This window comes from Lathamus discolor, chromosome 3 (genome assembly GCF_037157495.1).
Source record: "Lathamus discolor isolate bLatDis1 chromosome 3, bLatDis1.hap1, whole genome shotgun sequence".
NCBI lineage: Eukaryota > Metazoa > Chordata > Aves > Psittaciformes > Psittacidae > Lathamus > Lathamus discolor.
This window is the reverse complement of record NC_088886.1, coordinates 34,891,344-34,916,217: the sequence shown is the minus strand read 5'-3', so window position 1 is coordinate 34,916,217 and position 24,874 is coordinate 34,891,344. Positions and strand designations below refer to the sequence as shown.

The 24,874-nt window shown below is 41.2% G+C and overlaps 1 protein-coding gene across 2 annotated transcripts in view; it reads right to left on the bottom strand.

Moving 5' to 3' along the window:
- Window positions 1-1,392: 1,392 nt before the first annotated feature.
- Window positions 1,393-24,874, bottom strand: part of LRRC31 (leucine rich repeat containing 31) — a 49,375-nt gene continuing 25,893 nt past the window's right edge. For both annotated transcript variants that reach the window (XM_065674596.1, XM_065674597.1), the window contains exons 3-12: window positions 16,891-17,436; window positions 15,002-15,259; window positions 13,589-13,738; window positions 12,996-13,163; window positions 10,363-10,530; window positions 9,354-9,521; window positions 8,415-8,582; window positions 7,339-7,506; window positions 6,000-6,167; window positions 1,393-4,105 (exon numbers count right to left, since the gene is read on the bottom strand). In XM_065674596.1, the coding sequence (XP_065530668.1) occupies window positions 3,786-4,105; window positions 6,000-6,167; window positions 7,339-7,506; window positions 8,415-8,582; window positions 9,354-9,521; window positions 10,363-10,530; window positions 12,996-13,163; window positions 13,589-13,738; window positions 15,002-15,259; window positions 16,891-16,903 (1,749 nt within the window). In that variant the 5' untranslated portion in view covers window positions 16,904-17,436 and the 3' untranslated portion in view covers window positions 1,393-3,785. The remainder of the gene's footprint in view (window positions 4,106-5,999; window positions 6,168-7,338; window positions 7,507-8,414; window positions 8,583-9,353; window positions 9,522-10,362; window positions 10,531-12,995; window positions 13,164-13,588; window positions 13,739-15,001; window positions 15,260-16,890; window positions 17,437-24,874) is intronic.

The window sequence follows — 24,874 nt, the reverse complement described above, 5'->3', positions numbered from 1 at the left end:
ATTCATCACTGTATTCAGGCAGGGAGAAGAAAGCAAGAATGTGGAAACACTGACCTTTGTGTTGAATAATAAAGATGAAATCCCAATTGGCCAGCCTGCTTCCATTGTTTTGAGTCTTTTTTTTTGTGTACACTGGAAAGTAAAAACTGCATTTGCTTAGACTCAGTGCTATGAGGGTTGTGAGGCACTGGCACAGGTTGCCCACAGAAGTTGTGGCTGCCATCCCTGGAAGTGTTCAAAACCAGGTTGGAGGAGGCTTTGAGCAATCTAGTGGAAGGTGTCCCTGCCTGTGGTAGAGGGGTTGGAACTGGACGATCTTTAAGGTCCCTTCCAACCCAAACCATTCTATGATTCTATCAAGAACTGAAACAGAGTAGATGGCAGTTTATAAATGGATGTAGTATTATTAACGCCTTTAACACCACTAACATTTGGAGTTCATTTGATTTGTTTGGAAATATGGAGGATGATTCCAGGCAGTGAGAACACATGCATTTCTACCGAAACCTGCCTTTCCATCCTGTCTTACAGAGGTATAAAAAGCTGTTTTGAAAGTATCCCTATACTTCTGCAAAACTCTTCTCTGATGTTTTGACAGTCTTTAGTTAACAGTATTTTGAATGACTGCAAGTTCTGAAATCCTTAGTGTCACAGCTCATCTCTGAGGTAGCTTGGTGACAGCTTGTAAAACACCTGTGTACAACAGGCTTATTTTAAAGCAGAGAGTCTGGGTCCTGCCGTGTCCTAACGCCTTTGTTATTCAAAAGAACCATGACAAATACCCCTTGCTAAATTCTAGTATGCCAAATTTGTATGCAGCCATGTCTTTCCTCAGCACTTCACAGCTGTTTGGTCTACACATCTGATGTCCTTTTCTAGTTTTTATTCTGTATTGCTCGATGACTCCTTAAACCCCTCCAGAATTTCATTTGCAGCATACATAAAGCACAGAGAAGCACTGGGATCCGCCACTGTGATTTAAAATGCACAAGTGGGTAGGAGCAGACCTCTTTATTCAGTTTAAATGGTTGGTCAGAGCTGCAGTCCTGCTGTCCCTCCCCTTGAAGGAGTTGCCTTAGAGAAGGTGCTGGCACTGAGAAGGAAGTGATGAAGGAAGGCTCACTGAGACCCAGCTCTTCCTAGAGCTCCACCTCCAGGCAGTGCTCTCTAAATGCTGCGGCTATATCTGCACCCAGGATATGGACCTTATTTCTGTTTGGTTCTTGAATCAATGGATACCGAAATACCATTAACACGCCTGCTGGCAGGAGAGAGCTGGGAGTGCAGAAAAGTGGGATGGTTCAGTTTTGATTTTCCATTTTACTAGGTAACTGATGCTGGTTTGATTGTTTGGAGGTGTCTGACAAAATTATTTCATCCGAAGTGAAGGCAAAGAGAAACAGAGAGAAGAATGATTCAGAGGCTGCAGAGGAGGAAATCACGGGAAGAAAGAGATTTCCAGGAAGACTGGCAGACAGACAAGACATTTAACAGAAGTGCTTTAATAAAAGCTTTTTAATGGCACAACAGATATGACAGACTCATGAGAAGGCAAAGGACCAAGAAAGGGATCACGAACAGCAAGTGGTGAGGTTGCGACCAGTCCATATTGAGCTTTGGAGCTGAGAATGAGGACCCAACTATGTCAAAGCAAGAAAACCCAATGCTGAAGTCCACTTCAGTCAGTAAGATTACAACAAATCTCAGATATTAAACATGGGTCAGCTGCTTTACTGAATTAGAGAGAGAGGTTCAAGTGGGAAAGCTGTGATTCAGAGATTCTCACAGAGCAGATAAAGCATCAATTTCCCAGTTGGCCTAAAGGCAGATTTGAGGAGGAAAGGCATAGAAAAGGAAAGGCATAGAAAAGCAAGTGATCAAGGAAAGAGGCTGGTGTCCTGCTGTTAAACAGAATCGAAGGTACTTCCACATTAGAGTAACTCTCCTGGCTTAAGTTTCTGATCGACAGTCTCTCTTGCTAGCCCTGTATGAAACTGGGGCTCTTTGCTTCATTTCAGAAGTTGAGGATCTCTGTAGAAAATAACTGATCCCACACTGCAGCAATTCCCTGCTACCTCTGACCAAGATACTCCAGTTCACCTCATGTTTCTGAGAGCTGCGGGAGCCAAGCACACTTTTTATGTAGAACTGAAACTGGAACCAGGAAGTCCATGGAGACCCTCGCACGAAATTATGGATTAAACAATCAAGAGGTATCATCACAGCATGGTCAGCTGCTGGTTATAACCCTGACCAGCCAGAAGTTGATGTTGGAAGGGTCATCCGGACTGCATATTGATGTACATCTGCATGAGAGGGGTCCTAGCACGTTAGGAAAGTGCAACTTTGGGCCTCTCCTCCACAAGATTGCTGCAGCATGTAGATACACTCAGAGCTAATTCAGCAGTACTTTATCCCTCAAGCTGCCTTGGGATTTCTCTAAGACTCCTCACCCAGTGGGCAGATCTTATATCTTTACTTCCTAAAATACCTTTCCAATGAATAATCCCACTGCAGTCTTTGAGCTCACGTGTGGGTTAACATGCTCCATGACACGAGTGACTATGCCGGAATTCAGCTCTGTTTAAACACATACAGTAAAACGCCAAATAAATTATCAAATAAAAGAAAGGAGGAGCCACTTACACATCCCAAGTTGGTGCTTTTTCTAACAGTTCTTGGTCACAGAGCAGGGTGCTCTGCTCTTAGCTAGAAGATGTCCTGTGGCTTTTAATAATAGACTTTGCTTATTTCCTTCATCTTTAGGGTAAGTATAAGAACATTGTCTATGTCACAAGGTGTTGTGAAGGTTAATGGATTAATCCTGAATGTGGGAAGCATGAAGACACTATGGGAACTCCCACTGGCTTTCATATGCTGTAGATCAGACTCTTATATGTGGAAGTTTGTTTTTTGTTGTTGTTGGGTTTGGTTTGTTTTGGGTTTTTTTGTGCTGCATGTCATAAAAGGGTCTGTACAGAAAGTGCAGTCTGAAACAGCTCAGGATGAGAAGGGGCATCCCTGAAGTTTCCTGAAGTCTTTGTATAGCCTTATCCAGAATGCTTTTGGATTGCTCTGTATACAAACTTCCTTGCTAAAGTAGCAGGACATCTCCCTCACTTAACCTACCACAGCATTTTCCTTGTCCCTGAGACCTACAAAGACACCAATCAACTTGATTTTATGTTGATTCTGTACACAGGACTCATCTACACTATGAGAAGGCATCAAGGGCTGAGCAGAGGCAGAACAGCTCCTTATGTATTTTCCTTACTGGACTAACATATAATCCTGAGTTGTCAGGATGCTGTCCAAATCTCACAGTTTTATGGATTCACAAAGAGCAAAAGTTTTGGGGGAGAAGAAACTAAAATTTAAAACATAGAGGTTTCAAGTATTTTAGGCATTTTTCTTACATACATGAGGCCACAGTCACACTGCCCAGCCACCTGCATTAGCAAACACCCCAGCCACTTCTGCTGTTGGCAAACCTGAAGTGTGCCCATCTGAAATCATCGTTGCTCATTTGACAGTAGTCACTGCGGTATTCACAACACAAAGATTAAGCATGTGAGCATGGCCCAGAGAATCTGAGAGAGTATGTTATTAAATGGACTAACCTGTGCATGCAGAAGGTTAAATAAGTTTTTTATAATTGTGGAACTATTTCAGGAGTTCTTATGAGACAAGATTACTAAAACCTGGGCTGTCTTCTAAGTCAGAGACACATAATACTTGGTTCACGTGCTGCTTGTGAAAGGCCTTCCAGAAACCTTCAACCTCCATCAACAGTCAAAACGAATGTTTCTTTTGTTGTCTTGATTAAAGCTTTCCAGTTGTTCCTGTTGTAATTCTGAAAGGACCCATCTTTGCATCCCCAGCTCTGCCAAGGCAGGTAGCTTTGTCAATGCTGCTAACAACTCACTGAACCACATCCCACAGTCACGGCAGGACGATGGGCGAAGACTGACATCCAGCTCTGAGAGTTCTTTGAATAGTGTTAAGCCTCGACAGAACATGACCCACCCTTCGTCAGATACATTGTTGTTATAACTCAAATCCAGCTTCTGTAATCTGGCTAGGTGACCATCCTGCGTCAGCAATGCTGCAAGAAATTACAGGCACAAACACAACTAGTACATCCTCACAATTGCCTTAAAAGCTTGTAAGTAAGATTAGTAGTATTTTAATACCATATTAAAGACTTTTCAGCAGTCAAACAGCAAGATTCAACTCCTCAGCAACATTAAATCACATGATGTTGATGTCAGAAAAACTGTTTTATCACAGCTGAAGGAGTGTACAACATTTAAAACACAGGCAATTCAAAAGGAACAGAAGTATAGGGTGAAAATTGCATGACAACCTGAAAACCTTTGAGTCAGTTGGATAGAAATTGTATGCAGTGCTAATTAAAACAGGCAGACAGGCTTTACAGGGAGACAACTACAGGCTGGGCAGAGATGTATCGAGAGCAGCCCGGAGGAGAGGGACTTGGGGGTGTTGATCGATGAGAAGCTCAATGTGACCCAGCAGTGTGTACTTGCAGGCCAGGAAGCCAACCGTATGCTGGGCTGCATCACTAGCAGCAGGACCAGCATGTCAATGGCGGGGATTTTCCCACTCTACTCAGCTCTCATGAGACATCCCCCCCAGAGTACTGTGTTCAGCTGTGGGGCCCCCAACACAAGAGGGACATGGACCTGCTGGATTGAGTCCAGAGGAGAGCCATGAAGATGCTCAGAGAGCTGTAGTAGCTCTGCTATGGAGACAGGCTGAGAGAGTTTGGCTCAGTGGAGGCCTTATAACAGTCTTCCAATACCTAAAGGGGGCCTACAAGAAATCTGGAGAAGGACTTCTTACAAGGGCATGTAGTGATAGGACAAAAGGGAATGTTTTTAAACTTAAAGAGGGTAGATTTAGATTAGACATGAGAAATTCTTTACTATGAGGGTGGTGAGATACTGGAACAGGTTGCCCACAGAAGTTTTGGATGCCCCATCCCTGGGCAAGTGTTCAAGGCCAGGTTGGATGGGGCTTTGAGCAACTTGCTCTAGTGGAAGGTGTCCCTGCTTGTGGCTGGTGGGGGGGGTGGATGCAGATGATCATTAAGGCCCCTTTGAACCCAAACCATTCTATGATTCTAAGATTTAGAAAGAGGAAAGCAAAACTAGATGAGGTTGTGTGATTACAACAGCCACTTCTCACTGTGGGAGGGTAATGGTCCCAATATACCCTAAAGGGAACTGGGATCCCTAATGTACAACTGGCAAAGGAGACACCCATCAAGGGTAGTGTTTATAAAGTCACAAATATTCAGGCTTCATCTCACCAGCCTTCAGATTACAGGGCCTTAATAAGTGCCACGCAGCTATTGCCAGTCTCAGACACTGAAAACCCATGAGTCAGGCCCACAGAATCACAAAGATGATTATAAAATAAACAGGTTTTTAAGGGATCCTAGAATTGATACCATCATCAGGTTTCCATTTTCCTGTGTTTCTCAGCAGCTGCTAAGAGATGGGCAAAAGTATTTTTGATTTGATTCTTCCACAATAGTGTGACATCCTGAAACACACCTAATGCACTGAGAGCTAATGGTGCCTGTATTACTGACTGTCAGCATGTACATTTTCTACTAATTACTGGACACAAAGCCAGCAACTGAACAAAATAAAACTCCTCTGAGGCAGTTTAAATATCTGATATAAAAAGCAGATGCAAACCCTACATTTTCCAAGTGCTGCCTTTTTGTATTAATACTTAAAACTACTAAAAGATTCTATGTATTTTATACTTTTCAGCTTTTGCACTGTTCATGTACAGGACAGCCAGACTTCAGTAAAATGAAAACCTTTCTGGGTAAAATACTGCTTAATTTTCCATCTTTTCATTTGATTTATGCAAAACTTTGCTCAGCCCATAGAACAAGTCCCTTCTGAATTGTGGTCTAAATGCCCTGGCTCCTTGACTGCTAGTAAATACCATGTTCTACGTACTTAGAAGTGCCAAATCTTCATCCACCAAGTTACAGCTGCTCAGTCTTAACACTTGAATCTCCACTGCAAGCTTTAGCGCTCCCAAAAGCAGCTTTAGGTTCCCACCAACGCACTTATTCCAGGAAAGGTCTAGTATCTCCAGTTCAGGAAGGTGAAGGGCAGCCTCAGCTGAAAAGATTAAGACCAGCAACTTCTGCTTACTGAGAGAAAACAACACAGCTTCAATAGACAACTCACCAACAATTCACCTGTAAATGGGCTTCTAACAGGCTGCCTGCTTGTGCTGAGAATAACTTATTTCATCCTAATAAAAGTCAGAATAAAGAATATAAGAAGGGCCTGCTTACAGAATCTATAAGAACTCTGTGGAGGGGTTTCTTGTCTTTCTGTGTATGTTATTGGCTTGACCTTGTCCCACTGAAGCCAATTTAACTTAACAGCTTGTTTTTAAACCATTTTATATCAATTTAAAGACAGCAAATTCTTGCTGTGAACTCACCATGCAAGGTGAAATGCTCTGTATCTTTTGACAACACCAATTTCCATGATGTCACTCTTACATAATTGTAATGATATAAATATAGTACTTTTCCTGCAGGGACCTCAGACCAATTTAGCTTGCTACTGCTTCTGCTGAAGGCAGTGAAGTTTTACTACAGGTTTCAATGTCACTAGCAAACAGTACAAAATGTAAGTGCATTTTGTGGTAACTAACTGATCCCTCTTAGGGGTACTTAGATTTCATGTGCCATATGGAACACCTATCAAAAGTACAGCATAGCCACTAATCCACTGGGATTTGCAATAAGTAGGCAAAAGAGGCTGAATTTACATGTCCCGCGTTAGACTGGACTTTTCTTCATAGCTATGCAGTCTCTTTTCTACTAATGCAGCCATTGCTTCAGTTCCTCCACTGCCCCGTGCTTAACTCTATTCCACAGAGTTTCTACTGAAACTTTCACCAGCAGTGAGGTGAAAAACCTTCAGTCAGAACTTTACCCCATTAAACTGCAAATGCAGTGTTACAACCAAACTATAATTACAGCATAATATAAAATCATGTTTTCCTTTCTTTTCCCAAATTAGGAAGTATACAAAAGCTTGCTATCAGACAAAAGACTAAAAGGACTTCATCCAGTCAGGTATAATGGGGGAAGACACACAATGGTCTTCCCTTGCAGCTGGGTCCCATGAAGCACTGGTTTCATCACAGGCTTTTTCAGCTGGGACCTGTGGTATAACGTAGCTATGATCTCTGGAGTTCAGCCAGCGCAGAATGAAGTACTTGTCCCACAAGGATACACAGAGAATAGACACTCTTTAAAAAAAACATTCCTACCTAGTGATGAAAACGACTCTTCACCTAAACCACAATTGCTGATGGCCACAGATTTCAACTTCGGTAAAAACCTGAGCCTGCCCAGAAGAGGTCCAGATGAGACGCCTACATTTTTATTTGAGGATAAATTCAGCTCTTGCAGACTGGAGAGTAAAGGTATCACCTGGGCTGTGAAAACATGAAATATTTATTAGACAGTCACCAATCCAAAACAAATATGTAGTTGTATACTTGCTTGACATAATTTCTTTGCTTTATAAATCAATCCAAAAGTCAAGGCCAAATTCTGACACTCAAATTTATGGTGAGTAATGTTTTAGTCCATAAATAGCCTTGTTATTTTCAGTAGGAATGTTTAAGAATGTTTAAGCATTACATACTGTGTGGAAGGTCGTCAGAACACAGCTTCCTGTTGAAATTTTCTAGGTGAAGTAGGGAATTTAACATTAAATGAGATGGGGGTTATTTCTAAATGTCTTTGCTGCTAACTGAAACTCCTTTGTATTAATGCTATTATTTTCTATTAGTCAATAGATTAAAAATAAATTATGATTGCTATTACTAATAGTATTTCTCAGTGCTTCAGCAGTAGCTTTTCAAATTATCTTCTTTACCTGGGTGTAAACTGGAACATAGGAAGTTCCACGTTAACATCAGGAAGAACTTCTTTACTGTAAGAGTGACAGAGCACTGGAACAGGTTGCCCAGGGGGGTTGTGGAGTCTCCTATACTGGAGATATTCAAGGCCCGCCTGGACAAGTTCCTGTGTGATGTACTGTAGGTTACCCTGCTCTTGCAGGGGGGTTGGACTAGATGATCTTTTTAGGTCCCTTCCAACCCTTGGGATTCTGTGATTCTGTGATTCTGTGAAAATAAGATGTAGGCAATATAGGCTTCGAGTCATGGGATTTTATTGTTATTGTTCTAAAGAATAAAAAAAACAATGTCAAGATATTGTGATAATGCACACAGAAAATTTAACTGGCTCACTAGGTTAGGCAGAATCTCTTACACCTCTGAGTGCTTTCAGAAGTCAAAACCTAGATTCTTAATGGATTTCCTCAATATGTTCTTACACAAAATGGTCATGTCCTCTTCTGTTACACAGCACCGGTGGAGATCAAGGACTTCGAGATTTTTCAAGCTGGCCAAATGAGCTGTTGAGTCTTTAAAGCCACCACCAATCTCTTTGTTACATGATATGTCTAATTTCCTTAGGTCTGCAAGGTGCTTTAAAGCGGAGTCTGAAATGGAAAAGGGAGCATCCTGGTCACCGGGTGCCACAATAGCACAGGTCACAGCTTTAGCATTTATTTATTTACTTCAACGTCAAAGTTTGCACAAGGTATTGCAGGCAAAGCTCTTAGACTAAGCTTCAGTGTATAATCACAGGAGACATACAGTAATACCACAAAGCTTCCCCATCTTTGCAACTCCATTCCTCTCTGAAAGAGCAGGTGAAGGTGAGGCCAGCTCATCCCCCAGATCCAGTCAGTCCTCAGCATTTTGCTGAAATTACTACTGGATGTGCTAATTAGTGCCAGTTGGTTTGTCTTCTGGATAAAACCTCCACTAGGGAGAGACACAGACAATAAGCCCATTTCATATGGCTTCACTGGACACTCATTAAGTGATAATGGTGAATTTGGATTTCCCCTGAGAGTAGGGATTAGCTTGTTAAAAGTTAGCTAGAGTGTCTGGGCCTTGTCTGTGTTCTGTCTGGGGAGAGAGGAAGCATGTCCATAGAGCCACTAATCTACCCTAAGATGTGTCTCAGATAAATGGTGTGGAGGGTGACTCTCCCCACTGACTTTCACATGCTTGAGCTCAGGGAAGATAAATGCTACTCCTGCTGAAAGTCTCTGTAGTCTTTTATCAATCCTCAAACAGCAAATAACGATTGCCCATTAATACTGCCAAACCATCAGCAAAATCCCACCTCATTGCCTTTCTTAAATGGTTTTCAGATGTACAATTTATCCAGAATGAAAGTCTTTCTGAACATAAAGTCTAACCTAAGCCCTGGAGGCTGTCTTGCTTTAATCCACACATGTGCAAGTTTAACTCTTTCAAGCCTGGCACATTTTTCAGAGCCTGAGCAATAACCTTCATGCTGCAGCCGATGAGTTTGTTGATAGAGAGATCTAAGACTTCGAGGTTTGGGATCACATTTAGAATTTCAGCTGGGAAAAAAAAAAAAAGAAGAACAGAATTGGTAATTGTCTAGAATATATACAGATGAACCCCAGAAAAATATAGCATCATGGCAAACAAGATGAGGTAGGCAGGTTTGCCTATATGTGTGGTTTAGACTTACTAAGTTCCTGTTCTACCTAAAAATACAGCAAAACAAAGATTGGATAGGAATAAAGAAAACCAGTGAAAAAAATCTGCCTCAAAATAAAGATGACAAAAATACATAGCTAGGAAAATACAGGGGAATAAAAATCAGAAGTATGAGAAAGAAAACATTATAATGAAAATATATAGGACTTTATGTTGCATAAGGACCATCTCCTGCAGCGCAGGTGAGAGCATAGAGGCTTCTCTCTAGGGAGTAAATATCTTTTGAAACACAGAATCATATCAAAAGATGACACAGGATTAAGCTATGGTGAAAGAGAGGAGGGATGGTCAGTGGTTGCCCACTCAGCCTAAATTCTCATTGCTCAGGCCTTCTTTCCCATCCCCCAGCTAGCTACCTAATTTTAAGCAGTCATCGTTGGAAATCCTGGCATATATGATTTGCTCAGGGTCTCAAAGGATCAAGCAACCCTGGACCACTGAGGCAGCCAGACTGCAGATTAGATCTAGCTATTTTTCTTCTCAACCATACCTCCTGTGATTAGAGAGAACAACCTTCTTCCTTGAAAGAAAGTGCATTAAAATTCAACACTGTTATAACGCAGAGCCTGAAATAAATTAACTTTCTACTAATACTGAGCTCAATACAGTCATGATCTAAATTGAACAGGTTATGTCTCTGTGAAGCCACCCTCAGTCCAGCTAGATCGATACACATACCAAGGGATTCTCCATCCTTTGCCGTCAGGTTACAGTCTGTAATTTTCAGAAGTTTTAACTTGCATCCTTTCTGGATTTTTTTTGTCAGGAGTGATAGTTTTCCACCTATGTTACTGTTCCATGATAAATCCAGTTCTTCAAGTTGAGAAACAATTTCAAATGCCTCTCCTGTAACAGATATTTATGATGACTCATTCTAGGTATCAATTTCAGTGCAAGATGAAAACAAAGGTTTGGAATACATTAAAGAGGAACGTTAGTCACTTCATTCTCAAATTATTGTATTTCAAATGGCTTGCCACAAAAATTGGTGTATGTATGTGTGAATTGTTGCTATTGCAGCAATGTTGCATAAACTCTCACCTTATCTAAGGAGCAATACAGATCACAAGTCATTGTCACTGTACACACAGGCCTGGAATTTATTCAGGTTCCCAAATCCCCATCAGACTGTTTGGCCATAATTGCAGACCTTTCCAGGACCCAGAAAGTCTAGTCTATAGGAAAATCAATACAAATGACAAGTCTGGATTTATTGCCCTGTGTAGTTCTGCTCTATTTTATTTGGCAAGCTTCCAATGTCCTCTGTACTGTGCCCACAGGTCATTTTGGAGGGGATGAAAGAAGGCCCTCTTCCACTATTTCTGAATATGTAAAAGTTTCATTTCTGACAGGAATTTCTGACTCACTTCATAAGAAATCAAGATGAGCATGGTTTTGACCCAAACCAACTCTCCTTGATTTCAAGGCAGATGGCACTGATTTTGCTTACATTCAGAAAAATTCGCCTTTTGCAGTCTTGACATACTTCCCAGCGTGAACTGGGTTAGTGCTTCCTTGCAATACTAACATGCCACTGCAAAATCCAGCTTCCTAACTTCCTTTGTAGAGGAGGAAGGCAGGTGTATATTTGCATAAACTCGTTCCCAAATAAGATCAATTAATCAGACCATATGCAAATACCATTTCAAGGTGTCACACACAAAGTTTTTTTTATATGAAGTCTTGTCATCAACCTAGCAATTAAGAATTGCATATTAATAATAATAAAACACACATCTGTGTTTTCCAAATTAATTCTTCACAAAAGTTTTATAATAGAAAACTAATTATTTCTGTTGTTGAAAGGGAATATCTAGGTCTGAGAGAAAAGGACATGTTGCAGTTTCTGTTTCTGCACTTATTCAAAATTATTGCCTCATTCTTGAACACTAAGCAATGCTCTGCAGCTGAGAAATGGTTTTGCCTCTGCAGCATAGCCTGTTTATGTTTGACATGGGGAGTACCATTCCAGACACATTTTCCACCCAGAAGATAAATAAAGGATTACAGCTCCAGGAATGGTTTCCTATAACTTCTCACAGCAATAAGCAAACACATAAGAGAGGCTGATATTATGGTTATATGATTTCTAAGCAGAATGCACTGAGTCCACAAGTGGCCACATTTCCACAGATAAATATGAACATAGTCAAACAGGCAATAGTGGCCTAAATGCACATGCTGTTTTCAAAATCGCACGCATAATCGATGCAAACTGAGTGTTGCTATTCCACATGTCAAGGGCATCACATCTTGGCTGGAAATTCAAGTCCTATGATCAGTTTTGTATCTGTTTCAGCAGAGACCAAGCCAGAAGAGGGAAGGAAACTGCAGAGAAGAACCAGGCAAAATAAATCGATTGGAAATATAATCAGTAACTAATAAAACTCAAGGGCTTGATAAAGGATAAAATAAACTTGAAAAAACCAAACACAAAACAAAACAAAGATCAGAAATGGGCCAATAATTATTTTCACCAGCTTTTGTAGAGATGAGAGATACAGTTTTTGTCCCCAGCAGACAGCATGACCCACTTTTGTGCTACCACCATATATGTCATTTTATTGCCAGACCTTTCCTGGAAAAAGCCTACATATGAATGACATAAACCCCAGCTTTATAACTCAGACCGGCTTTTAGAACTTGCAAAATAAGCAGTAGTTTTTGAATTCCCAGTTGCTTGAGTCTGCCCTCCTTTTTGATACATATCACAGACACATCCCACAGTAAACTCCAGGCCCAGAGGTGACTCAATGTCAGAACCTGAGTGCATAACACTACCTTTAAAAATTTTAAATCTCATGCTTTGCAGAAAGCAGGGTTGCAGGCACTCCAAGCAAAGAAGTAATCAAGGGAATAAGCTTCTCCCAGGCCTGCAAAAACAAGTCATAAAGCTTCAAGCAGCACTTCTGGTTTTAAGTCTCTTCCAAAAGTCCAACATTTTTTTGTGATGAGCACTCATCTGTCCTGCCTCATGAAGACCTAAGGTGACCCTATTATGACTGACTCTGTTTCAGTTCTTCTATCATTAGATATCAAAGATAGAAAAACAAAACAAAACACTAATTGGAATTGAAAACATGCTTTCCTGCAAACAGGACTGAATTCTGTTCCCTTCTGAGTATGAAATCTTAATACCCTGAGGAATGAACTTGGCAGAGCAACCTGTAAGCCCAAGTTCTTTCTACTGTTTCACAGCAGGAGTTTACACTGTCCTTTGTGGAAGCAGCAAGAGTAGGATGTAGGAAAAGATGAGATGGATTATGTTAGACCCAAGCTGTCTGGAAGTGAATGCAAATGAAATCCTGTACCTAAGGAGGTGACATCCTCAGCTGTCAGTCTGCAGTTGTTAAGTCGAAGGACTTTTAACAGGTTTACATGATGAAGATGAACAGTGAGAGCTTTCAAAGTCCCACCAACACCACCATTCCAGGACAGACTAATCTCTTCCAGCTCTGGGAGAAAGGGCAGTAAAGAAGCTGTAAAAAAAAAGAAAAGAAAAGAAAAGGATGTTCTTTGCAAAGAACATCTTTGGATGTTCTCTGCACACTCTGGATGTTAATACATCTTAATACAAAGTTGCTTTCTACAACAAATACAGCATTTTAAAGCCATGACAATTTGTATCTCAGTTTTCTTATCTGTAGTTCGAGTGTTAAAGACATTAATCTGCTTTACAGACTTGTTTGATTTTTATATTTATATGTATATTTTACATAATTTGTGTAACTTATTAATTAATATTTCTCAGGGACCTGGGACCACCAAATGAATTGTTAAATAAAGCCAGGCCTGGGCCTGTGTAAAAGAATGGGAATGGAAAAGAGGAAAGTGAATAACTGAATAGGCAGATAAGAATTAAAGAAATGTATGAAGTGACTAGTTGAATAAAATGTGTATTTACCCAGCTCTGTTACATCTGCTGCATTTAATGCACAATTATTTAGCTCCAGATTCTTGCTGTTGGGTTTCTTCCCCAGCTTATGCATGAACTCATTAAATATCTGGTCACCAGATGGTGACTCTGCTTCAGAAATGAGATGTGAAATTCCATCTGAGTAACAAAGAAACAGGGCCCTGGTTATTTCTGTTACTAACACATTGTGTAAAACCTACCTGTGGCTGTCAGGTAAAGACTTTAGGAAATTAACTAAGTCTGTCAGTAACACAGGATCTATTTTTGATCAATGTGGACCAATACTCTGAGTAATAAGATCAGTATAGGTCAGATCACTACAAAGCTCCTGATGCAGAGTGGGAAAAGAATCTCCTGTTGAACATCTCCACGCTGCCTTTATGCCAATGACTTTGGATGGTCACACCCGCAGTTCAAGGACATGAAATGCATGCAAAAGTCTGCACTGCAGCTACTTTGGATGCACAAGTCACACAACCACCTCTACGTGCCTGCACTGTATCCACACTGCTGCAATACGCCCTGATAAATGAGCACCAAGTGGCCCTGCAATTGTGTGGTGAACCTGCTTGTGTTCATTTTCATACATTGTGTGTGTAAGGCAGTTCCTGCTTTTCTTGGCTTTGCAAAACATCCCTTGCTTACCTTCTTCTTTCATGCAGGTTGTACAGCAAGGAAAATTGCATTTGCATTCATTGATAAACTCTAACAAATCAGTAATTTCATCTAATGCCTATAACTGGAAAACAGCAGCAAAAATGTATACAAAATAGCAATCCTGCTCCCAGTAGCCATCCTCTTATTGGTTGCCCAAACCTACCCAAAACTCTTAGGACAAAGGTTGGGGTTCTAAGCATCACCTTCCAGCTCCTTTTTAAAAATAGCCTCATTTTCTCTAGTGTGGATATAAAGAGTATTATTGTATGCCCAAAATCACATACATGATGAATTTCCATTACCTTCCCCTCTCCCTTACCAATGTCAAGTGGCAGGAAACATCTGCTCTTGTCTTCAGATTGCTTTAGCAGCAGGGCGGACAGAGACCGATCCCAAATACAACAAGCCAAGCTACTGCTCAACTCTTGGCTTTGAAACCAAGTAAGCTCTGTAACTAATGAGCTGACTCCAGCACTGATCTCTCACACTGGAGATCAAGAGAGAAGTCACACAAAAGCTTTATTCCTCCTCAGCAACATGGATCTCACTCCTTGCTTGGCATCTATCAACTTAGAGGGTACATCCTTGATAATATTCCAATCAGAAGGAAATCCTAGATATCAGAAGGATAAACTGTAGACAGCAAAATACAGGATTCTGGCTTGCAAGAAAAACAACTGATTTTCTATGAAATTAAAATATGTGTTTCATAAAACATGTATTTCATTATTGTACTGGCATTACCTTCTGCAGAGAGATCTTCCTTCTCACTCTGATCATCAGCTCCAGAATTGTTTATTTCTGTTTCTTCTATTTCCCTTCTGTCCTTGCCTTCAGATTTCCCAAAGTCAAAGCCCGTGAAGAATTTTTTCATGGCTGAAGGCTGCTCTTTTCTTTTTCCAGGAGACGACCTTTTTCTTTGGAACTGTTTCATAACAAAGTCAAATGGGGAACTCTTTGGGATGTCCTCTTCATGCTTATCCTGGCAGCTACGCATGTCATCTTTCAGGGGATCAGCAGACAGAAAGTATTAGTTTTAGGATCGTTTACTCTTGCTTACCTTCTTTCACAGTGGCAGATGCAGTGAGAATTTCCTACCATTCCCTCCCTGCTAATATCAAAAAAGCATTGTTTAGTAGTAGACCAGACTCTGAACTCCCCCTCCAAAAGGAACAGGTAATACTCAGTATTAACACAGCAGACTCAGTGGCCCCAGTTCTCAGTGGTATCACTCTCTGCTGTCTGGTTAGTGCCAACAAGCCCCTAAGGCCACCCCACCTGGCCACCAAGCGCTGAAGGGCGAACTTGCTGCTTCCCCTACCACTGAATCCCCATGTTTAGTTCACAGTCTTGTGGTCACATTAAAGAAGCAAGGCTGAGATGTCCCTGTTGTGAGGGGATGCCAGGTAAAGTTTTACACCAAAGTAATTCTTCTTGCCAAAGGCCAGGCAGGCAGCTACAAAGGTCAGAGGAGAAGGTGTGCAACAGGAGTACAAGGACAACCTTGCCTGAATCATGTCAAATGCTCCCAAGCTCAGAGTGGAACATGCGAACAGAACCCCATTAACCTTAGAGCAAAGCTGAAGCGATAGTGCTGAAAACAACCAGATGTCATAGCTATGAACATTCAGAGTGTGACACTGCTAGAAGAAAACAAGCCCCCCTGATAGCTTGTTTGGAACAGTTCAGTACTATAGCAACCTCAGTTTCAGTGACTAATATAAATATTAAAGTTTGATTTTATAATTTATGCACATTCTTTCCTTATTTCTGTTCATACTACACAAGCATCATCCAGTGATTCTGAAACTGTTTTGTTTTCCTTTGAACATTCATTTAATGCTCTTTTATTGGTTTTAGTTCTAGCATTCACACACAGACTCATGCTTTTAATGGAGCAGTCATAAAAACTAGGTAGGCATTCACTGACTTCTGCTTTGGAAGGACCACATGGAAAAGGCATGCATCAAGCCCTGCTGTGTGCCACTGACTGCAAGAGAGATGATCTCTGCTCAGAACTCAATTCTGTGATTCATCAGAGCTCATGAATGGATTTCTGTGCTCAACAGATTCCCCCTTTCCCAGTACAGATCTGCACACAGAACTCATTCCACAATTTGCTGTCATTCATAAGAGTGCATTAACTCGATCATTTTAATAAGTCAGTTATATAGAATGTCACTGGCACAAACTTTCCCAAAAAGACAAACATATGAAGTACTATCAGAAACCCCACGACTTGCACAAGTAATTTCATGTTATTATAGCAAGAGTTGGGTCAGGGGTAAATGTCAAAATAAAGCAAATGTAGTTTTTATATACACCTACTTTGTGTGTGTGTGTGTATAAATGTGGGGTAATATACTGATGTATGCGTATTTAGGTAAATTTTCTAAGTGTGTTGGGAGTTCTCTGCCACAATATGATGTTCAAGGGCAGAGTACTTATAAGAAATAGAGCTGTGAAAGGCTATTAAGAGCAAGACTTTAAACAATGCATCAGCTTTTTCTAAGTAAAAAATTATACAGTCTACATAGCTGTACATGCACCTTTATCGAGCTGTAAAACAATGCTGGTTACCCTGCTGTGTTTTCATGCTGTAGAACAGTATTATTTTAAACAAAGAAACATACCTGTCTTTTCCATTGGTACACTTAAGGATCTCTCACGTTTTACAGTACTTTCAGGGCTTGCAGGAGAAGTGAGCTACGATATGCAAACAAAACCTCACTTCTTTCCCTCACAGGACTCTCCATGTAGTTTTCTTTCAAGAGCTTCTGTCTTCATCAGCTCGATAGCAGCAGCTCTGCCCAAGTGGTTTGTGGGCTCTTTCCTGATGCCTCTGTTCCTTTGCACTGGCTTTCAATGTCACCCTGCTATCTCTGGCCTCTCTTTTCTGGGGGGTTGAGAAGTCCATTTAAATGCTGTGATCATGCCGCAGTTCACATCATTCACCAGGCAGAAACCAGGAAGTGGCAGGACAGACTTTAACACTGTATACTAACCACTGCATGTCCCTGAAACAGCTGTTGTTCGGAGAGGCTGAGTCACCTTATGGATCGGGTTACAAGCCTACCTGAAGAAAAGTTCTTTGTTTTCCCACCCCTTTCGTCCATACTGGTCAGAAATACCGCTGGAGGGTGAGGAAAGCTGTGCTGTCAGCAGGGTGTTGAATAGTTCTGTAACAAAAAGAAATACAGGGGATACAGTGCACTCTGGTTTATGTTAACAGGAGACATTGGAGGAGGGGGTCACACTGCACCATCAGGCACAATTTACTTGTAGGCAACAGCATATACAACATTACAATGTAATCATTTCATACAACATATAAATACAATCATACTTCACTGTACACTTTTTGTCACTATACCTTTTGTCTATCTGCGCTAAAATCTGATTTTCATGATGGCAAATGTTACAATTTCCATATTAAACATACAGACATTTATGTTAAATCTCTCTAGTTTTGATGATTCTTTTTAATCCATGAGGTCTTCACTTTTGTAGGCTAAACAACCTAAACTCTTCTAGTCTCCTCTCATGTGGCTAACTCTCCATTTCCCTTATCATTTCCTGCTCACCTTTGCACCTGCTGCAGTATAATTTTTGCTTCCTTAAATACAAGGGACCATCCACTGATACGTATACACTAAAGACATATGCAAACTGGAGTGCTTTTGCTGGGGAATGATAAAGCTGGTCAACAAAACTAATGATTCCTTTGAAAGCAGCTGAGCAGACACGATTCTTGAGGACAGGCTTTCTGTGTAAGGCAGTTCGTGCTTTTCTTGGCTTTGCAAAGCATCCCTTGTGTGTCAAAGTACAAATGACTCAGACTGAAATGAAGCACTGAGTGCTGCTAGGAGCCAACAGGATGAGATTAAGGGAAGAAAATACCGTGAATATGAGGGGAATCCTCCCACTCATGAGTAGTACTATGCTGGCAAACATTTACAGTAGGAAAAAATGCACGAAACTACTGTGATGAACCATCTTTCCCTGCAGGAATGGAGGGCACATTTCTATTCCCAGACAGAAAGGATCTCCAAGTTGGTTTTAAGGTTTTCTGACACCCATGAGTGGCTGCCCTGTCACAGTTTGTGAAACAAGCATCTCACTACAGACTGGTATCCACTGGGTAAGATCACCTCCCTGTGTGCTAATTCACTTCATGTGTTCTGGTGTTTCCGCTATGCAGACTATCAAAAATCCCAAGCATTTCTGTTGGTAAGGAACTCACTGAATTTGACAGCTCTTTTCCACCTTACTTGTGCTTAACAACAGAACCACAATCATAGTTCACAACCCAAGCTGTATGTGCCAGGCTCTGCTGGCCCAAGATACTCAAAGCCTGCTGCAGTTCAATGAGAACGTGGAATGGGAATATCTGATAATCTCCACTTCCTGGAACTGGGGAAATCCCTAAGCATGTTAAGCACCAATTAGAGTGTCTTGGTGGGCTAACTTGGATGCTCTGACACCAGCATGTTAGGTGATGTGCTGCCCATTCAGAAATTCTTTCACCACTTTAAGCTGTTGAATGGTAGTGAAAATACTTCATGGCGCCATGGCAGCACCCTGTAATCTGGTGAGAAGGGAAATGTAGTTTTGCAGGGACCTAGTTTCCTCTTTCTACAAAGTGTATCTTCACCTTTTTTTACAGCAGCTATGAAGGAATGTCAAGGTTATCCCAAAACAAAGCAGAATAACCAGAGGGAGGTGGCTGCACTGGGCTGAAAACATGAGCATTACTTTGCAATAGGCCCAGGCTGTGCTGTGAACATGTGATATATCAACCATGCCACCGTTAGCTGCTAGACTGGGCCTTGCTGTGTTGGTTGCTGTCTCCTCTATGGCATACTTCTGAACATGTGCCCTGCTCCTGCCTTGCAGATCTGTGCACCTGCTTCTTGCAGTATGTCATGGACAGCACGGGGTAGGCTTAGCTTCTGGAGTTTAAAAACAATAAATGCCTTCCCCTTTCTATCCAGTTGTATGGTTTGTGACCATCTGCCAAGTGCTCAGTGTCACACTTGTTTGTATCTAGTCTTTTTTCTGTGTGGACCTGCAGCAAGGTCAGGAACAGAACCAATTTTGGAACAAAATAGTTGAAGTTGCATCCCACACGGTATCCACTGGTGAGAGATTAATGTGGATTTTTGTACTTTGCCTCATTGTGACTTCTTAATCCGGCATATATTCCAAAGAAATAATGCCATTAGAGGATTAGTGCTACAAGTTCATTTGAAAAAAAGGATTTGCAAACACTGAAATCCTATATTCTATGTACTTAATCACTGACTATCGTTTTGGGGATTTTCTCTCCCTTTAGTAGTGTCCTTTTCAATGAAACCCAAGCAAAGCAGCAGCTCTGTTTTGGATGGCCCTTATTATCCATTAAAGAAAGACAAAATCCAAAGTGTCTGGTTAAAATAGTACAGAATCTAAACCCACTGGACTAAACCCATCCTTGCTGTCATAGTCGTTACAGTTATACCAGGCAGGAACTTGGCCCAATATATAGATATATAATTTAATGACTTTGGATATTTATCTGCTAGGGATTGTTAATATTCTGTAGCACACAGTAATGCAGTCACCCTTGTTTGCTTTTAAGACAGTTCCCTTCCCCAGCTTTGCTCACACCCAGTAAAGGTACTGTTCTCCTCTGTGGGAGAAGAAGACTGAATCACTGGCTTGTTATTCTTTCTTCCTTTCTTTAGAATGTATCTCAGCTGCTCTGTTTTCCCTTTCTGCATGGCTGTCACTGCCTGCAGCAGCCTCCAGGGGCTTCTCTTGCTCGGCTTGATTTGTTGCAGGCTGCCTAGATGCAGTGGGCAGTTTCTTGGCCCATACCAATACCATATCGTATCAGGGGTGGTAAAATGCTTACTGCCCCATTGCCGTCTTTGCCAGTGCCAGGGGGCTTGCTCTGGGGCTGCACTGACTCAGAACACGTGCCAGGAGCTGCTGCCAAATGAGGGTAGGGGAAGAGCATGTGGCCTGTTCCGGTATCAGGCTCACTGCCCTTATCTTTCCAAGCCATGTACATCAAACCATACCCTCCACAGCTCTGTCTATCCTTTTTCTCCTGCTTTGTCCTATCCCTTCATCCTTCAAGTCTGACCCAGTTCTGACCCCTTATAGCTGAGGCAGCAGAATTCAGTCTTGCCTACATAGCTGAGAAGCCTTCAGCTGGCACGGATGGCACATTGCTAGTACCACAGTATCAGTGTCGTCCACTGATTTGATGATGACTCTACACCTGGGCAATTCACAGAGCAGCAGGGATCAGCTTTAGGGCCAGACAAAAACCTTCAGAAAAGACTTCACGCACAATGGGCTGGAAGGACCATTCTCTGAGGATGAATTTAGGGATGCAGCTGCAGCCACTAGTGGGAAGTGGTCTGCAGAGCCCAGGTTAGGAAACACAGCTTGGGCTTCCAGGTAGAGCTCAGCAGTGTGTTGCCATCTGGATAAATGCTTATTTTCCATATATTCTTATACTGTCAGAAATACAGTGCAACACTGACACTTCCCCAGAGCAAGCTCATCTCAGACTTCCCTACTCTGAGATCAGTGTGCATGCCTGATAGGCCATCAGGCTACAGTAGTTCCTGAGGCAGCTGTTTAAAATACATTTCACTGGGTTATGAAAGCCAAATCAAACTCTTTTATTCCATATTTATGTACAACCATAGACTGACCACAGGAGGGGTTTGAAAAGGCAATGAGAACATACAAAACTAGCTGAGACCTTGGATTCAGAAACACACGTCTCTGAATCATAGAATAGTTAGGGTTGGAAAGGACCTTAAGATCATCTAGGTCCAACCGCCCTGCCATGGGCAGGGACACCTCACATTAAACCATGTCATCCAAGGCTCTGTCCAGCCTGGCCTTGAACACCGCCAGGGATGGAGCATTCACAACTTCCCTAGGCAACCCATTCCAGTGCCTCACCACCCTTACAGTAAAGAACTTCCTCCTTATATCCAATCTAAACTTCCCCTGTTTAATTTTGAACCCATTACCCCTTGTCCTATCACTACAGTCCCTAATGAAGAGTCCCTCCCCAGCATCCCTATAGGCCCCCTTCAGATACTAGAAGGCTGAACACCCTTTAAGCAGCCCTGTAAACTCAGCGAGGCTTTTCATGGATCAAAAGGTTGAGGAAGATTTTGGCATTTCACTCAATTTTTTGTACTTTAAAGCATAACAAAAAGTAACATTATGAAACTGGTGCTAGCATGCAAACGTGTGCTCTGCCTGACCTGAAGGGGCTGCACACTTCGCAGGACCATCTTGCAAGTGCACGTGCTGGGTGAACTGGTCATGCACAGAGGTGTGTGACAGCTCCTGTTGCCACTGATTTATTGAAGCTATAAGAATTTCAACCTTGCATATACCAGCACAAGTTGCTAAACATGAACTACAGAATTTTAAAACATATGCTTTTTTACAAGGCCAGAATTTACCTTACCTACTATAAAACAACAGCAATGATAAGTAGATTTTTCCAACTCTCATACTGAATATACATTTTGATTTCCATAAAAAGCATGACTAAAAAGTCTATCACAGCAAATGTATATTTACAGCCACAATGCTGATACTTAAAACACTCTGATATTTTGAGTTACTCTTTTTTTAAATTCAACAACACAAACACATACTTAATGTTTCATTCTCTGTTACAATATACAGGTCTGGTAGAGAAGATTTTCAGGCTGGAAAATTCTTTTTAGTTGAACTTATGCCAGGATTAATCCCCTTTCAGTTAATCATTTACATGAAAAGGTAATCTGTGGAGTTCATGCAAGGCCTGCAAACTATATTAATTACTAGAAACCTAATTAGAAATCAACACAGTCAAAGGATCAGTGTTATTTCCATACAGTGCCATCTGGTACAATGAGTCTGGATAGTTCAGCAAAACTCCCCATTGCATTCTGTGGAACTTCAACCTGGATATGTTTTGCTAGGACAGCAAGTTTATGCTGATATATATAAGCTGGCTGTAAAACATTTTTTAGGGTCATTCTAAGTGACAGCATCTGAGACCCCCGTATTTCTTGTTTCGAAAGTTAGTTCAAAAAATAGTTCAAAAATAGTCAACAGTTTCCTTTTTGAATGTGATTAACAATCACAGATTACCAATGCAACAGGAATTTGCCCTTCCATATCCAAAAATACCCTAAATCCACACATAGGCTAATGAAAAAAAATCACCAAGCAAGCAAATATAGAAACATGCTTGCTATAAAATGGTTTAATTAGAGATAAGTGTGTGTGTTATTTGCTTTGTTAATTATTACTGTAAAAGGGCACATCCAGAGTGAAAAGACTGAAATTCCATAGATGACACAAACATGGCAGAGTGCGGCTTCCATTACCTCTGGTGTATGTGCATAGAAGTGGTAATACCATTTTACAAATTGATTTGCTCTTTCTGCATGTTGTCCAGTCTGAAAGCTTTGACCAAAACATTTTAGTCCTGTTAGACACTATGTTAGCCAAACAAAAAAACCCCAGGTCTTTGAAAACTCAATTTGTATGGTTTCAGATCCAAACCTTTACAATGATTTTGATTCAGTGACACATAAAATCCAGTCTTCTTTCAATATACGCTTGGACAATTTAATTTTCAAAAGAACTTAATGGTTAGCCATATTTCATCACTTAGAATCACTCATTCACTTTTGGACTTGAGATCAGCCAACTGTAGCTTCAGTTTTGTCCCTATTTTGGTCCAGTTCTGATTAATTCCCAGATTTCCACTGGGAACGAGACAGCTGTGTAATCCACCTAGTCTCTCTAAACATCTCTTCAGAACTCTGATAAATGTAATTCTTTCCCACTGAAAGCAAACTGTTACCTTTCCAATTAGTATTTGCTGATCTTGTCAGTGTGTATGTAGTACAGGTGAACTCTGAAGCTGGGCACTTTTCTGTTCAGAGTATCCTACTAGAACTAGAGCACCTGCCCTGCAAACTAAGCAAAGGACTAGGACTGAAAAAAAATTAAAGCCTAAGGACTGCTATAGTTTGAAGTACATTCTGCACACCCAGCATATCAGGTGACACACAGCTTTGCCCATTCCGTTCTCTGGTTATTTTTCAAGTTGTTGTGAGTGAACCCAAAGGCAAGATCCTGTGTGTTTCCAAGCCAGCCGTGTCACTGTAGAGTTAGATGATTGTTTCTAATCCCAAGATTCTAGGACACCACTTCTTGTTCAAGCTCCTTCTTGTTATTTCCAACCTACCAGTTCCAGACTTCTAACACATTCATCAGGACCACCCTTTCCCCTGCCTATGCCTGTGGGCACTTTTTTAGTTTATACCTTTTGCAGGAAACACAGAAGGAAGTGAGGTTTAGCTAAAGAATTTGGTATGTCTGAACACAGATTTTGTTTTGGGAAAAGACAGGGTGATCTGTGATAAATAAGCCATTTATCAAGTTCTGTATCAATCCAGTTCATTTCATTATACAGAAATTAGTCCCCATCTTGCTTCAGGAAACTGCATAGGAGGAGAAATAAAGATTACTGCTCTTTCACAGATTCCCCACTTATGACAGTGTTTAGAAACAGGTTTAAAACCTGATTAGATTCTAGTTTAGCAGGTTGTCTACTTATACGAATCCATTTCAGCATTGCATTCAATTGAACAATGTAATTCTTGAACTGGCAATAAAATTGCCTAATATAATTTTTTGCCTTCCATTTTTGAAGACCATAAATCCCATCAGTTGAGCCATGTCTTGTCGTCAGTTTTGTCTAAACAGAAGAAAGAAGTTTCTGACCCAAATCAGTGCTGACAATGATAAGACAGATATCTACCTTAGTACATGGAGCCAATTCCACACTTACAACCTATTCTGGTACTTCAGGAATTGTGAAAGATGTGAAGTAGTTGACATTTATTTTTAAATTAATTGAGAGAGTCTCCTTATTCTTAATTCAGCTCTGGAATAGTACATAAACTGCCAAACTCTGTTGTTTTTTTTGGTACTGTTCTTCCGATTCCTTGTGGTCTATGACAAAGTGATACTCTTTCAGGGCACTCTATACCAAGTGGGTCAAATCTCTGTGTTGAGACTTCTTCACTGCTTATTGTAAAGGTCACTCCAGGCAATAAGCCTGGGTGAGAATGTACACAAGGTTGTGTTGACTCCAGCTCCATCTTTTGCATTACTGTATATCTGGTGTCAGTAGCTCAGGCTAAGACACACCAGATACTGGGTGGGAACTGACAGGCTACAGTTGTCCCTGAGTGTCAGTGTTTCCCCACTCTCACATTCCTCTCTGCAAAGGGAATAAAGTGGGACTACACTGCCCTAAACCATCTTAGCCAACAGTGATACTAATTGACAGACCAAGGCCCAGATCAATTTGACACACTCTACATTACTTTGTTCTATTGATAACTCATTCCTATGTCCCTCTCTCTCCCTCCTTTGCTGCTTTGCTATTTTTCCCTGTTGGTGAGTATGACTGGCAGAATCAGGACTGCAGAGAGACACACAGGCCACTGCACGCACCTCTGCCTGGTCTATCTCTGCAAAACCAGTCAAGAACTAGATCTTCCCTGGAGAGGGACCATTAAAGCATCT